Genomic DNA, 16294 nt, shown 5'->3' with positions numbered 1-16294 from the left:
TTCTTAATGTTTTTTATTCCTTGAGAAATTATTTCAAATTATTTTGATCCCATTTACACTCTTCCAAGAATCACCTGATCCATCCTTACCCAATTTTGTGTCTTTAAAACAAAAATAAGCAACAGAACCCTGTGCTGAGATAAGGCCAGGAGATCGCTGCAGAATCCCCTGGAGTGTGAGTTGGAAGGCTGGGCACAGGGCTGCAGAGAGAGGATGCTGGTACCCAAGAGGATGACAGAGCAATTTATAACCCTTTCAACGGTTGTGAATCTAGTGGAGTAAATATACATTAACTGTAGAATGTGAAATTAAGACAATTTAAAGAGGAAACTTTTTCTCTCAGGTGCACATTTGGATTTTTTTTTTTGCCTATAAAATAAGTGGAAATTTATTTTGCTTCCTTTTTTCTGCCAGGTTTAGCCTCATGGAAGGCAGAGGCCAACGATAGCTACCTGGAAGTCTGAGAGCCCATGCCAGTTTGATTTAGCTCAGGAGGCTAGTGTTTTCTGCCCTGGAGGCTGATAAGATGAAATAGACTTTCCTTTTGCTCACAGTATTATGAAAAAATTTAAAGCAAAAACTTTTATTACATGCCCTGGAGCTAGAGCTCTAAAATGTACTTTCTCTCCCCCACTCCCACTTTTGCATGCAAATGGATGGGAATAGAAAACGCTTTACTGAGTGAGGTAACCCAGACCCAAAAAGAGGAATATGGTATGTACTCACTCATAAGTGGATTCTAGCCATAATTAAAGGTCTTTGAGCCTATAATTCGTGATCCTAGAGAAGCTAAATAAGAAGGTGAACCTGAAGAAAATCATATAGTTATCCTCCTGGATATTGGAAGTAGACAAGATTGCCAGGCAAACTTGGGTGCATGGGGAGTGGAGGGTGGAAATAAGGGGAGATGGTTAGAGAGAAGGGAGAAGGGGAGGATGGGGGATAGCTTGGGGGAACATTTGGAATTTTGTGTGTATGGTTTTAGTAGATGAGAGAGGGGAGTCCAGGTCAGGGAGGGAGAAAAGTCCCGCCCCCAAAATCCAAATTGGTGGGTTTGAAAATAAACTGTTGACAAAGAATACTTATCTGAGTTCATTTTGACAGTGATGATGGTTGATCCAAGTTGATCTCTTGAAGCTTATAAGAACTTTTTTTATGAGGCAAAAATGTCAGATAATTCGGTAATATTTTTATTATTACATGTAGTCTGTATAAAATCCATGTTATAGAAAAAGCAAGGAGACTCTTTTTTTGAGTCATAATAGAAGTTTGGAAACCTAAAAATAATTTTGGTTAATAGCAGTAACCAAATTATTTGTTTAGGAGATTGGATACATACAAGTCAGGAAGACTCATCCATTAAAATCAGAAGTATTTTTGTCTATATTTAAAAAATGACCAGGGAATATAGGATCCTGAGCTTATGGCTGAATAGCAAGCATCATTGTTGTATCAGTTTATTTAAAATTTTATTAATGTTAAACTTTTGAAATCTTAATATAAGGATATCATAGAAGGGGAAGGAAATCTGCATTATTATTGTTTTATGTATCTAGACCTTATTTTTAATTCCCCAAAATCATTTGATTAAACCTTTATATTTTTGAAAAACTTTACATCTTAATATATTTTTTATTTAATTAATCAAGAGACATGGGCCATAGATTATTGAGAGCAGTCAACGTAGAGTGAGTATCAAAGGAATAATAAAAAGTTACTTTGAATCCAGTTTGGTGAGCTCTCCTCTATTTGGAATTTGGTAGCAAGGTAAATGATTTTTAGATCTGGTATAAGAAATCTAATCTAATCTAAATGATCCAAAAGTGTAATTTGAACAAAACCCTTGCAGCAAGTAAGAGACATGGCACAGTTTTGTCTAATATGGAAAACTTAAACATTTTAAATGCCAGGGAGTTAAGTAAGGAATTATGTATATTACTTAACATACTTCAACCTGCATTCCTAATTATCCTCAATAGTTTCAATTTAAGCAAATTTATTATTAACAGTTTATAAGTTAGTTGTCTTTATAGATCTAGAATTTTATGTTTCATCCCTCTTATATTTAATTTAAAAATAACAATTTTAAATTAATGTTCTCTTAGTATTGACATGAAACTCTTTAACCATAAAAAATAGTTCATCATGAAATATAATAGGTGTATTAAAGAAAACAAAATAGCTGTTGTATGAATGAAAAGAGACAAAGGTTTATTTCAAACAGCAGTCAGATGAAAATTGGGAATCAGATAAAGGAAACAGTCAGTCAACTGCCTACACATCTTTTTTTTTTTTGTAATTTTATTAAATTATAAAAAGTTTCCATTTACGCCCCTCCTCCCAACGCCCTCCCACTCCCCCCCTCCCTCTCCTCCTCCCTCTTTGTCACCAAGGGAAGTCAGGGTCTCCTGCCCTGTGGGAAGTCCAAGTTCCTCCCCCCTCACTCCAGGTCCAGGAAGGTGAGCATCCAAACAGACTGGATCCCAAAAATCCAGTATATGCAGAGGAAACCAGTCCCAGTGTCATTGTCAATGGCTTCTCGGAAAGACTGCAGGTCAGCCACATTCAGAAAATCCAGCCACATTCAGAGAATCTGGTTGGATCACATGCTCGTTCAGTCACGGTCCATTTGGCCTTGGTAAACTCTCATTAGATCCGACCCCTTGTGTCAGTGGGTGATAGTATCCCTCGCAGTCCTTCGTCATTTTCTTCCTCCTTTTGCTCCTCGTTTGGATCGTGGGGGGCTCAGTTCGGTGCTCCAACGCGGGCCTCCATCTGTATCGTCATCCAACGCCTGCCTACACATCTTAAATGCTGCCAGCAAAACATACAAATCACACAAATTGACATTTGGTGTGGGAGGCCCTTCTGTCTATGTTTTGCTTTTATTAATTAATAAATAAAGAACTACTTTGAATCTATCGCGGGGAAGAACAGAACTAGGCAGAGAAAGCTAGGCTGTATGCTGGGGAGAGAATGCGGAGTCAGAGAGATACTCTGGAGCCCCACCCGAGACCGGACACCTAAACTTTAGCCAGTAAGCTGCAGTCATGGGATAATACACAGATTAATAGAAATGGGTTAAACTAAGATGTAAAAGTTAGCCAATAAAAAGTTAGCACTAATGGGCCAAGCAGTGATTTAAATAATACAGTTTCTGTGTGATTATTTTGGGTCTAAGATAGCTGGGCAGCTGGGAACCAACAAGCTTCCCTTCCTTGCAGCATTCAAAAACCAGTCAAAAATCAAGCACATGGAGCCACATTTCCATTCAAATGGACATTTTAACAGGAAGACAGACAAGATTTTTAGATGAAACAGCCCACCGTGGGCAGTAGACTCTTTAAACATGGTATAGAGGAAAGAAGGACAGTAGAGGCAGAGAACAGGAGGGGGCAGCAAAGACTCAGGCCAAAATAAAAGCAGAGAGCAAAGATGCAAAGAGTTAATAAACATTTATACAGTAAAATTTATCTAGCTTGCATGGACATCTCCAATCGAACTGAAAAACCATCTAGAATGTTTACAATCTGGAGAATATGCCCTTACTCCTATGACTGGGTTTTGGATGCTATAACTGGTAGCTCCTGCACGGCCCTAAGATTTTGCAAGCAGACCAGGAGCTCAGGTAGCCTCATCCATAAATAGATAAAGAGAGGGAGAGACAGATTTTTAGTGCAGGATAGAAGAAACAGCCTAGAAAGTAGTTTATGAATGGTGCAGAATTATCATTTGAATTTGTCAATCATTTGATAGCCTAAAGAAGCAGGTATTGTCTGTCTCCCAGTCAGTGAAGTCAGTTTTGAAATTTGAGGAGCTGACAGAGCTCCAAGCTGAAGGACAAGATAACTTTTAGTTTCCAGTGAGACAAAGCAATGAAAACTGGAGCAGGCAGGGATTCTAGCTGCTGGCCCCTGGAAAGCTGGGGGAGAGCTTGGGAACCTTTATCAACCCTTGTTGGCTTCCTCAGGAGGCCAAGAAGGATGCTTAAAAAAGTTAGGCTACACAGAGGAAGCCAGATAAGATTATAGTATTTTGGTGATTGACTTTTTTTTAACCTAAATGTCATAGTAGCAGAGTTTTGTCTTGAAGGAAGAGAATAAGTCTTCAGTGTCTGTCATTGTTTGTTAGGCTGACTGGTTCATTTATTACTATTTTCTTTTGAGATGTAAATTTAAACAATTAACTGCTGTATTGTAGATTTTTCTGACCCTTAGTAAGAGAAAAAAATTATATAAAGAGAACATTTAGAGAGATTGGAAGGCAAAGCTACTCACAGTTAACAAGGCATTAGTTGTTGGCAGAGGTTGCTGGTTCACTTCCTGGTCACTTAGACTCAAAATAATCACTCAGAAACTGTATTATTTGCAATACTATTTGTCAATAACTTAAGTATTGTATACTTATAAGTATAAGTATATCTTTATACTTTGGATATAAGTAGCAATACACTTATATCCAAAACTAACTTATTACCATTAATCTGTGCATCACCACAAGGTTGTAGCCTATGGAAAAAGTTTCAGTGGGCTTCAGTGGAGCTGTCTACCTCTGCCTGGCTCTACGTGGCTTCTCTCTGACTCTGTCTACTTTCTCTATATATCTCTTTCAGCCTGACTTTACTTTGTTAAGCCATTGGCTGAAAGCAGCTTTGTTTTTAACCAATGGCAATAAAACATACTCACAGCAACATATCACCTCCCACATCAATTAGTGCCCTTGGACTTGTATCATTCTACCAGCGAGGACTCTCTGAGAAACTGTCTATTTCAGAGGGAACCTCCTGGGGTTGCCCTCCAAGGAACTAGGGAAATGTCTCTTGTCATCATTCTAGGATATTCAGGACCCCAAATCTGTAGAATCCAGATAATGAGGGCTTGTCCGTGGCTGCCAAATTAGAGAAAGGTGTCTCTCAAACATCTCTCAGGGTGTTTATCTTCAGGGAACATCTCCCAAGAGCTATCTCTCTTCCTGGATAGTCTTGGAAATTTCTTTCAAATCCCCTATGTTCTGGTACCCAGATACTATGTAAACTTGCAGATCCCATGAGATAAGATCCAACAACTCCAGATAGAGCTCAAAAAATGTAAGGAACAGTTCTGATACCTCTGACAGATGAATGGTTAGCAATCCAAAATAAGATTAGAGACCCTCCCCACTTTTTTTGTTTTGTTTTTTGAGAAAGGATTTCTCTGTAGTTACGGAGCCTGTCCTGGGACTAGTTCCTACAGACCAGGTTGGCCTCATACTGATAGAGATCTGCATGCCTCTACCTCCTGAGTTCTGGGATTAAAGTATGTGCCACCACTACTTGGTCCACATACTGCCTTTCTTAACACCCCTTATCTCCTTTTTAAAAATATAAATTAAGAAAATTTAATTATAACCCTGACTTGTAAACTTCTTGTTGACATTCTTCAATAGCAGATTCAAAAGATTTCTACCCAGACTTTTAAATAGTTGCCATCACAGGATTTTAAGCCCCTGGTTATGAAACCAGAAGCCTGTGAAACCTAAATATACCCTGATAGTCCAGGTCAAGTTTGCCCCAAGAACTTTGATGCCCCCAATCAGTAGGAAGTACTCAAATAATGTTTTCTCCTTTCCTGACTTGATTGTTTATCAAAGGTAAACAAAGAAGGAGGGAGTATGTAGAAAACTATGGATTGGCTTGGCCTAGCTGTCTTGAGAGTCATGTGCCTTAGGTTTTTCAGGTTTGAGTCCATGGCTCCTGGGTCACAATGTGCTTTCTAGTTTCTAAGAAACAAATGCACTCTCAGGCAGTAAAGTGTTCAGGCAGCTTTATGTTTTTCTGTATGTTCTCTTAGTAGTCAAGGAAGCATGAAGGCTTGATAGGACAATTGGTATTAGATATTAACTGTTAGTAGCCTGTATAGAATGCAAACTTCACTGTATCCTGGCAACTACACTTGTATTGATCTTGGAAACCACTATTATATTTTTGTCTTAGTTAGGGTTTCTATTGCTGTCAAAATATACCATGATCGTGAGAACTCTTATGAAGGAAAATATTTGAGGTTTTGGCTCACAGTTTCAGAGGTTTAGTCCTTTATCATCATGTTGGGACATGCAAATGTGCAGGCACACATGGTTCTGGAGCTTAGAGTCCTACATCTTGAACAATTGACAACAGGTGAATTGAGATACTAGGCATGGCTTGAGCATATACTCTAACTTAAATGCCACTGCCACAAGGACATAATTCTGCCAAGAAGGCCACACATAATCCAACAAAGCCATATTTCTAAGTAGTGCCCCTTTGGGGGCCATTTTCTTTCAAACCACAAGTAGCAATGATAACCCCAAAGGACCCCATTTGTTTATGGGGAAGAGGAGGGTGATTGTAACTGGGAGGAAAGAGGTGGAAAAATGTTTCTGCACCCAGATCATCCTCTCTGCAGACTCAGCAATCCAAGTCAGACCAAATCAAACTGAATTGGAAGAAGCCCAGGTTTAATGAATACAACACTCCTGGGTGATTTTCTAGCCCCACAGAGAGGACATGAAAAAGGAAGTCTGGAAAACCACTCATCTGTTTTCTGGGGGCAGCTGTAATCCCTGTGGGAGTGCAACTAAGCATCTTTTGGGGAGGAGATCATCATTTGGCAGATTTTCTGGAATGTAGCATGGCTTGGACAGAAATGGGGAAGGGGGCTTGGGGTGGAGTTTCTACCTGAATGTTCCAGACTTTTTGGGTATGTGGATGCCAGGGGCTGGGGTGGAGTTTCCAACAGAACATCTTACATGATTTCGGTATTTGGATGTCAGTTGAAGTCTGGCTGCTTTCTGTGAGCATGGAAAGATATAGAGAAGGGAAGTCAGGAGTTGGTGGGCTCACACTCAACAGGAGGTGTGAGTGGAGGAGCATCCAGTTAACAGTCATCCTGGAGACCTTGGGCATTTATTTCATGAGGAAACAGAAAAAGCAAGCAGGTAAAAAATAAAAATAGATTATTCATACCAGTCCGAGTTGTACTGTCAAAGATGAATGTACCAGGAAGAAGAGCAGATAGATCCTTCATTGGGATATCTTGGATAACTAAAGGATATTGGATCCCAGCTGATGAACAGACCAAGTATCTTTAATAGGTGCCCACTTGAGCCCAGAGAGTTGGTACCAATAGTGAAGTCCCAGAAGCTGGTACAGGTGCTGGCAGTTTATGGAGGACCCTGTGCAAGTTGGCCTTGGCATGAGACTAGCAGGAAGAGTGGACCTGTGCAAGAACCTGCAGGCGTCTGTAAAACAACTGAAACAAATTTATATCTTTGTTTCATAGCAAAATGCTATGGTTTTAGGTTTAAAGGCATGAGTATTTTAGAAAACAGTCAGAGGAAAATTAAAACTCTGAATCTCTGAAGTTATATCTGAAACCTGCTAATCCTGTACTTGAAGCCTGTGGACTTGAAGCCTACTATGAAAAAGGCATATCTGCCTTTACTTTTAGCAGGAAATTTAACTAATAAATAAATGAGCTACAAGCACTCTAGTCATTAAATGCCATCAGACATTTAATGAGGGATAAATAAATGAGTAGAGGTGAGACAGTTTTTCATCTAACTAGGCAACCTGAAGTCTCTCCATGGTATTTGGCAAAAACAATTCTCAGAAGCAGTATTTGCCTTTAGCTACTGATGTTTGTGAAGGACAGGGATCTTGAAAGATCACCTTACCTGTCTTGGCAGGATAAAATGACCAACTCCCTGACTGTTGTCTAGTCTAGGAAGAGTCCAAGCAGCTGATGAGATGAAAGATAATTATTGATATGTGGTTGAATTTACCACATCTAAAGCAAACCTCCAGGAGGAAGTTTTTCTGTGGCCTTGGATCTTCTTGGAGAAGCCACAGAATGCAGCAGGAGCTGGCATGTCTCTCTATCATAAGAAGCTTTTTAATTAACTGCCATACTGTCAAATCTATAAAGGCGCTTGAGAATTAGGGTGACATTACTTGTCAGGTATATCTAAATTAGACATATAAGTTAACTTGGAAATATAGTTTCCCCAATCAGTTACAGCAGTTACAACTTACCAATATTACTAGAGGCAAGAAGATTAGAAGGAGTATTCAAGTGTCTAGTTTTTTTAGTGGTCTTGAGACCTAGAGCATAATCCTAATCTGTAGAATGCAAAGTCAAGTTGTAGCATTATAAACAATTAGTGGTTTATTTCAAAATTAAGAGGTTTACTTTTAAATCAGAAAATCTGGGAGCAGGAGTGCAAAATGTAGAGGGTAACTAGGAGGTAGGTAGCAGTATGTGAGTAAGGAAAAGGATGTTGGCTTTCTACTTTTGTTGGGGTTTGGGAGGACTGGACTTTTGACTACTGGATAGAACATGTGGCCCTGTATGAGGGGGTTGGAAAGGCAGGGTGCTGTGGAAGCATATTCCATTCCTTCAGCCAATAGCCTTTAAGATACCAGCCCATTTGTGCGTCGTCTCTGATACTCTAAGTGTAGTTGTAAAGCACATGCCCACTCTCTTGCTTCCGGCTCCCACTTCCAGCTGCTAGATTCTGTTCCTGTTCACGCAGAGGACTGTTATCTAAGGACAGTGATCTGTAAGGTTTTTCCCTTAAATGGATAACCCTTTTATTATTCATAATTCTGATCTGGTATAGGATCACTTTGTGACTTCCATCATCATTTGGTGCCCACTGTTTGGTTTTTGAAACCCAGGCTCTACTGCATGCCACCCAGTTCAGTCCACCTTGACCGTGGCCTATATACAGAGACAAAAGTTCATTTTGATATAGAATTCTTGTACAGCAGCAGCTTTTCTTGCTAAAGATCAGCTGCGGTTCTTTACATTATCTTACATATTATCATTACACACCTCAGAGCGGCTTCCAGTCCCTGTTTGCTTGCCCTGGTGACTGTGCACCATTGCCATGCACCATGTGAAAACTCAGATGGGATAATACGCTTTCCTGGGTCCCTTCTGTTATTTGTTATCCCTGTGCTCCTGTGAATGCTGACCGATCAGGACCCACTGTGGTATACATGGTCTATGATTTCTATTAAATAAATATTCTTAATCTAAACATATCTTTCAGCATTTTACTCTAAAATCAGATTCAGACCAGTCACATGACTTCAGGAGCAACTCTAAGCCCAGATTAGAGGTTTGTTTGTAGGTGGCCACTGACACCGGTTATTGCAACTAATCCAGCTAAGTAAACCACAGGCAAGATTTAATATCCAAAATACAAATCATAAGTTTCTCATGTAAAAGGGCAATATGTTAGATAACCTAATCACCTAAGGTTTCAATAAGCCTCTTTACTTACACCATGTACGAGGTTTTACAAGATTTATATGATGTCCCTTCTACATCACTATTTTTGATTCTGGGGATTAGTCTTATCCTCAATATATTTTTCTTAAAAATATGGTTTGACAATAGGGCTCAGAATGAGGCACTTTTAGAAATAGAACAGTCTTTCCAGAGTGACACCAGACTTCTCAAAAGAGAGGTAGGAAATCTGAAGAAAGATATGACCAACTTAATGGAAAAAACTCAATCAACTGAGGTACTTTTAGACATGATACAGTCTTTACACATTGATACCAAGCTTCTTGACAAAATGGTCAGAAATCTGAAAAAGGATACAAACAATCTAACTAACAAAACTCAGTCAACTTAGGCACCTTTAGACATGGTACAGACTAATAGTAATTTATTTCAAGGAAGGTTTAGTACTCTGAAGAAGGATACAGCTGATTTGGCACATAAAAACACAATCAATGACAGTGGGTGCTAAAACATTATTTGAAAGAATTTGTACTGTTGAATTATTAATTGGACTCTATCAAAGATGTATGACAGATTGACTGATAGAATGTCTCTCCAGGAAGGTAGAGATTCCCTGACTTGATGGGAGTGGAAAGGAAGATTCTGATGCCTGCAGCTGAGATTAGAGGTTTAACATTTTGTCCAAGAAGCAGTGATAGACATTAGTAAAGAAAACCCTCAGTGGTTAGTAGTAAATAGGTTTTAATGAAATGAGACAAAGCCTGCCTGTAATGGTGAAAGAGCTGGTCCAGGTGGGACAGAATTTTCCAGTGTCTGGGGATGGTCATAAGGATGTGAGTTGTAAAGTAAGGATTCCTATGATGTATGACACGAATCCAGGACTCTGAGAGTCACATGGCTCTAGTCACCTCTTTGGTCCAGTTATTTCCCTTGGAGATGGTGAAATTGTCTGCTTGGTGCAACAGACAGTGGATTATGACTATATGAACATAGTGGATATAGTCCTATGACTATGGGAAGATGAGAGGCCATTAGCAGGGTCATAATTTTATCTGAGTTATGGACCCTCCTTGTAGTAAGTAGTCCATGCTTACTTGCTGTCAAGGACCATGAGAGATACAAGAAACTAGTGCTCAATAGTCCAACCTACCAGATGAGTGATTCTCTTGTAAGGAGCTCCAACTGGGAAGATGGTGGAATTATTGGTTATGGAAACCAGTTGATCCTGTCTGGAATTTCTCTTATGAGTTACTTGATCTCTTCCCAAAAAAACATCATTTCTTCCCTAAGAAGAGCTTTGGGTGTTTTTACTGCCTGTGTATTTATCTCATGAAAGCACTCCTTATATTGGGCACACATATCTATGGTTAATCAGGAAGATGACTTTGAATTAGCATGTATAATTCTGATATATAGAATATATACTGGGTACCTTTACTTCTCCCACAATTGAGTTAGAAGAGGTCAACCTCATTTTACCTTCACCTCGGCTTTATTGATCCAAGACCTTAGTCTAGGAAATTAATTAACTGTTTGTGCCTTTACCCTTACAGATACAGTAAAAAGCTATGGATGAGTTAATCTGTCCTGGAGAAAGGAATTTCTTTGCACTAGGGCATCAGTGGGAACAAATCTCCACAGCTTTGTCCCAGACTGGATGCCTAAGCCTCTGGATTTTATACTACACAGCCATAAATTTTTCCTTTGATCTAGACACTTTAGATTTCATCTCTAGAGCTGAGAGGTCCCCTTTAATCAGCTAATGTTTGACAAAATTGCTAATGTAGATAAAATGCCACTTGTTTTTCTTCAGAAGTTTACTCTGGTTGCCATGGTTTCCACAGCACTGTGTTCTAAGTCACTGCAGAAGCATAAAAATGTGCTTTAAAAGTGCACAGTGTTGCCACATTTCCTTCCCTTTTTCTACAATTATTTGATTACAATATTCTATTTTAACTAGCCACACAAATGTAATTTAAGATATAAACTTCCCTTCTCTCCTTTTAGAAATCATAACCCCTGTCTTTATTGGCCCTTTTTGCCTCTAAAGATGTGCCCAGGTGTGAAAGGATGCTACTAGCTCAGAATTGAGAAATAGATGGTTATTTATTTAAGGGTAAACTCAAAAATCAGAATCCTCTACTTGAACGGAGAACAGAAACATAATCCTGCAACCAGAAAGAGGGAAGACACATGCTTTATGTTGGCTTATTATAGTATAAAAGGCCACTAGATGTAAGACTTCCAGTAGCACCTCCCCCTTTATTCTTAAATAAGAGAGTTCTAAGCCTAATACAAAATTATATACAATAAGAACAAATATATTCAATAATTATCGTATCCTAATTAGCTTAAGTCTGTGGGACACTCACCTCTTATTCTCAAAGGGGCAAGAAGAAATTTCCTAGCAGAATGTTTTCCCAGGAAGATAATGGCTTTCCCCTCTCCCACCCAGGAGATTAAGAGCACAAGGTCACGTAGCTCAGCTCAGCCAGCCACCTGGTATAGGCTGATAAATATGGCCTAACTCAAGAACAGTGGCCTTGCTCTAAAAACAAGGAAAAAGCTGACTTAACAGAATGGGAGGGAGCAAAAGTCCTTGTACCTGTGCCAAAGCATCTTCAAAGATTCTCTTTGTAGTTATGCCTTTAAAAGCTTACCTCACAGAGGAGATACAACTCCTCTCTATCTTGTTGTAATGGGGATGGAGATGAGTTCCAAACATGTTTGTATTGTGCTGATTAAACCTTGCTTATTACAGTCTGGGCCTCTCTGGTGGTCTCTCTCTGGGCTTCGTGATCTGGGCACAACACCAGCCTGTCCTCAGTTTAGACACATCAAAAGACTCTGTCTTCAGTAGGGCCAAGACTTAGACAAGGTCCTCACCTGTAGCCAGGGCACAGATGTCACCATGACCCTGAGTATCAGTGTAGGACACTCAGATTTGTATGACCCCAAGCTGCTGCATGACCCTCAGACCCCTACTTGGCCTCAGGTGCCAGGCCAGACCCTGGGTATTTACACATCCTCCGGTGGTAACAGAAGCCAAGAAACATTATCACAAACCCAGAAATGGTCGTATGCAATATCTGAGGTATAGCCCTGGATAGCACATGACACTCAGATCAGCATGGTACCAGAGGCAGCATGGCTCTCGGACATCAGTGTGTTGTCAGATAAATGACCAGAACCCAGTTATCCTAGGTTACTGTAATCATGAAATTCAACACAGACCCTGACTGCTGTAAAGTCATGGAGCCTGACATGAAAGGTCTAAGGAGGATATGAGTCCAAGGCTGGCCTGGTCTGAAAAGGAGCTTCAGTCCAACCAAGGCTAACTAAAAAAACATCACGTCCCCTGGTGGCAGCATAGGCCACTCAGGCCAACATAGTCCTGGCAGCAGTATGGCCCTTCAACACCAAAATGGCCACAGGTAGTGGCCAATACCCAGAGCATCTTTGTGGCCTTTGGTGGAAATATAGGCCAAGAAGTCAACCTGGTTCAGAGTGGCAAACAGGCCACCCACATCAGCCTGCTCCCAACTTCCTTCGTTTCTGCAGATCTGTCTCTTTCAATAGCACATGAACCCCTCCATTTCTCTTTCTCGCCCTTCCCTCCATCATCTATTTGCTTATCATAGTGGAACCCACCTTGAATTGCTATATTGGCTAAGAACTGATGAAATGACTTGGACATAAAAGGCTAGGTTTAACTGTTAAAACCAAAATTGTGGTATTAAGAGGAGGAGGCTATGTTTCCTGCGCAGCTCCCGGCCACCCACAGAGAGCTGCCTCACAGAGAGAAAGATAGAAAAGGAAGAGAGAAGAGAGTGCACAGAGCTTGTCTCTCAAAAGGACCTTCACACCTGCACACAGACTAGCACCTTGGGATGGCCAGGATGTACCCAGGCTGCTCTTTCCTTCCTATTCTCTTCATTTCATAGAACTTCACACTCAAACTCTGTTTGCATGGTGTATTTGTCACCCGACACAGTTTGGACACACCTGCCAAAGAACTCACCACAAAGGTCTGTCTAGCCCAGTCCTCCCTCACCCAAATGGGACCCACCAGGGTCCCACTTATGCCATAACAACAACCCTGGCATCTCCTTTCTTTTTTTTTTTTTTTTTTTTAGTAAATTTTATTAAGTTATAAAAGTTTCCATTTCCACCCCCCCTCCCAACACCCTCCCACTCCCCCTACTCCCCCTCCTCCTCCCTCTTCGTCCCCCAGGGCAGTCAGGGTTTCCTGCCCTGTGGGAAGTTCCAGTTCCTTCCCCCTCCCTCCAGGTCCAGGAAGGTGAGTGTCCAAACAGACTGGATCCCCAAAATCCATTATATGTAGAGGAAACAGGTCCCAGTGTCATAGTCAATGGCTTTTCAGAAAGACTTCGGGTCAGCCACAGTCAGAGAATCCGGCCAAATTCGGAGAGTCTGGTTAGATCACGTCCTCTTTCAGTCCCAGTCCAACTGGCCTTGGTAAACTCTCATCAGATCCGTTCCCTTGTATCAGTGGGTGATAGCATCCCTCGCAGTACTGATTTCGTTTTTCATGTTATTCCTCCTTCTGCTCCTCATTTGGACCTCGGGGGGCTCAGTCCGGTGCTGCAATATGGGTCACCGACTGTATCGCCGTCCTTCGTCAGATGCAGGATCTATGGTGATAAGCAAAATATACATCAGTATGGACATGGGCCACGGCCGATTCAGGCACCCACTCCTCTGTCCAGAGAGCAATCTGGGGGATCTCTCCTTGGACCTGGGATCCCATATATAATCAAGTCTCCTGTAAACCCTAAAATGACTCCCTTAGTTGAAATATAATCTTCCCTGATTCCATATTCATCCTTCCTCCCTCCCCCCCCATCCCAGGCCACCAAGCTTTCCCCTTTCTTCCCCTACTCCCTTCTCTCTAACCTTCTCCCCTTCCATCGACCCTCCCTCCCCACCATGCACCCGAGGTTACCTGGGACTCTTGTCTATTTCCTACCTCCTGGTGGATAGCTAAATAATCTTCATCAGGTTCATCTTCTTATTTAGCTTCTCTAGGATCACGAATAATAGGCTCAAAGACCTTTAATTATGGTTAGAATCCACTTATGAGTGAATACATACCGTGTTCCTCTTTTTGGGTCTGGCTTACCTCACTCAGTAAAGCGTTTTCTATTTCCATCCATTTGCATGCAAAATTCAAGATGTCATTGTTTTTTACCGCTGAGTAAAACTCTAATGTGTATATGTTCCACACCTTTTTTAACCATTCTTCTATTGAGGGGCACCTAGGCTGTTTCCAGGTTCTGGCTATTACAAATAGTGCTGCTATGAACATAGTAGAACAAATGCTTTTGTAGTATGATCGGGAATCTTTAGGGTATATTCCCAAGAGTGGAATTGCTGGGTCCTGAGGGAGGTTGACTCCCAGTTTTCTGAGAAACCGCCACACTGATTTCCACAGTGGCTGCACGAGTTTGCATTCCCACCAACAATGGATGAGTGTTCCCCTCACCCCACATCCTCTCCAGCATAGGATATCATTGGTGTTTTTGACTTTAGCTATTCTGACAGGTGTAAGATGGTATCTCAAAGTGGTTTTGATTTGCATTTCCCTGATCGCTAAGGAGGTTGAGCATGACCTTAAGTGTCTTCTGGCCATTCGAAGTTCATCTGTTGTGAATTCTCTGTTAAGTTCAGTACCCCATTTTTTAATTGGGTTAATTAGAGTTTTAGTGCCTAGTTTCTTGAGTTCTTTGTATATTTTGGAGATCAGACCTTTGTCTGATGAGGGGTTGGTGAAGATCTTCTCCCAGTCAGAAGGCAGCCTTTTTGTCCTACTGACAGTGTCCTTTGCTTTACAGAAGCTTCCCAGTTTCAGTAGATCCCATTTATTCATTGTTTCTCTTATTGTCTGTGCTGCTGGGGTCCTGCTTAGGAAGAGGCCTCCTGTGCCTAAATCTTGTAGACTACTTCCCACTTTCTCTTCTATCAGGTTCAAAGTGGACGGATTAATGTTGATGTCTTTAATCCATTTGGACTTGATTTTTGTGCATGGTGATAGATATGGATCTACTTTCATTTTTTTACAGGTTGACATCCAGTTATGCCAGCACCATTTGTTAAAGATGCTTTCCTTCTTCCATTGTATACCTTTAGCTCCCTTGTCGAAAATTAGGTGTTCATAAGTTTGTGGGTTAATATCTGGGTCTTCTATTCGATTCCATAGGTCGACTTCTCTGTTCTTATGCCAATACCAAGCTGTTTTCAATACTGTAGCTCTATAATAGAGTTTGAAGTCAGGGATGGTAATGCCTCCAGAAGTTCTTTTATTATATAAGATTGTTTTGGCTATCCTGGGTTTTTTGTTTTGCCATATAAACTTGATTATTGTTCTCTCAAGGTCTGTGAAGAAGTTTGATGGGATTTTGATGGGGATTGCATTGAATCTATAGATTGCTTTTGGTAGAATTGCCATTTTTACTATGTTGATTCTCCCAATCCAAGAGCAGGGGAGGTCTTTCCATTTTCTGGTATCCTCCTCAATTTCTTTCTTCAAAGACTTAAAGTTTTTGTCAAATAGGTCTTTCACTTCCTTGGTTAGAGTAACCCCAAGATATTTTATGCTATTTGTGGCTATCATGAAAGGTGATGCTTCTCTGATTTCCCTCTCTGCTTCTTTATCCTTTGTGTATAGGAGGGCCACTGATTTTTTGGAGTTGATCTTGTATCCTGCCACGTTACTAAAGGTGTTTATCAGCTGTAGGAGTTCTTTGGTAGAGTTTTTGGGGTCACTTATGTATACTATCATATCGTCAGCAAATAACGAAAGTTTAACTTCATCCTTTCCAATTCGAATCCCCTTGATCTCCTTATTTTGTCTTATTGCTATTGCTAGAACTTCAAGCACTATATTGAAGAGGTATGGAGAGAGTGGACAGCCTTGTCGCGTTCCTGATTTTAGTGGAAAGGCTTTGAGTTTCTCTCCATTCAGTTTGATGTTAGCTGTCAGCTTGCTGTATATTGCTTTT

At 40.7% G+C, this 16294-nt stretch overlaps 1 protein-coding gene across 1 annotated transcript in view; it reads left to right on the top strand.

The window, feature by feature from the left end:
* Window positions 1-599: 599 nt before the first annotated feature.
* The window catches only part of LOC125395974 (C-type lectin domain family 2 member D11-like), a 188574-nt gene continuing 172879 nt past the window's right edge, over window positions 600-16294 (top strand). The window contains exon 1 of the mRNA XM_087904111.1: window positions 600-714. Within this exon, the coding sequence (XP_087760237.1) occupies window positions 615-714 (100 nt within the window). The 5' untranslated portion in view covers window positions 600-614. The remainder of the gene's footprint in view (window positions 715-16294) is intronic.

The sequence above is a fragment of the Myodes glareolus genome, chromosome 3 (assembly GCF_982192425.1).
Source record: "Myodes glareolus chromosome 3, mMyoGla1.1, whole genome shotgun sequence".
In the NCBI taxonomy this organism is placed as follows: domain Eukaryota; kingdom Metazoa; phylum Chordata; class Mammalia; order Rodentia; family Cricetidae; genus Myodes; species Myodes glareolus.
Note: the sequence above shows the minus strand (reverse complement) of the source record. Positions and strands in the feature narration are given on the sequence as shown.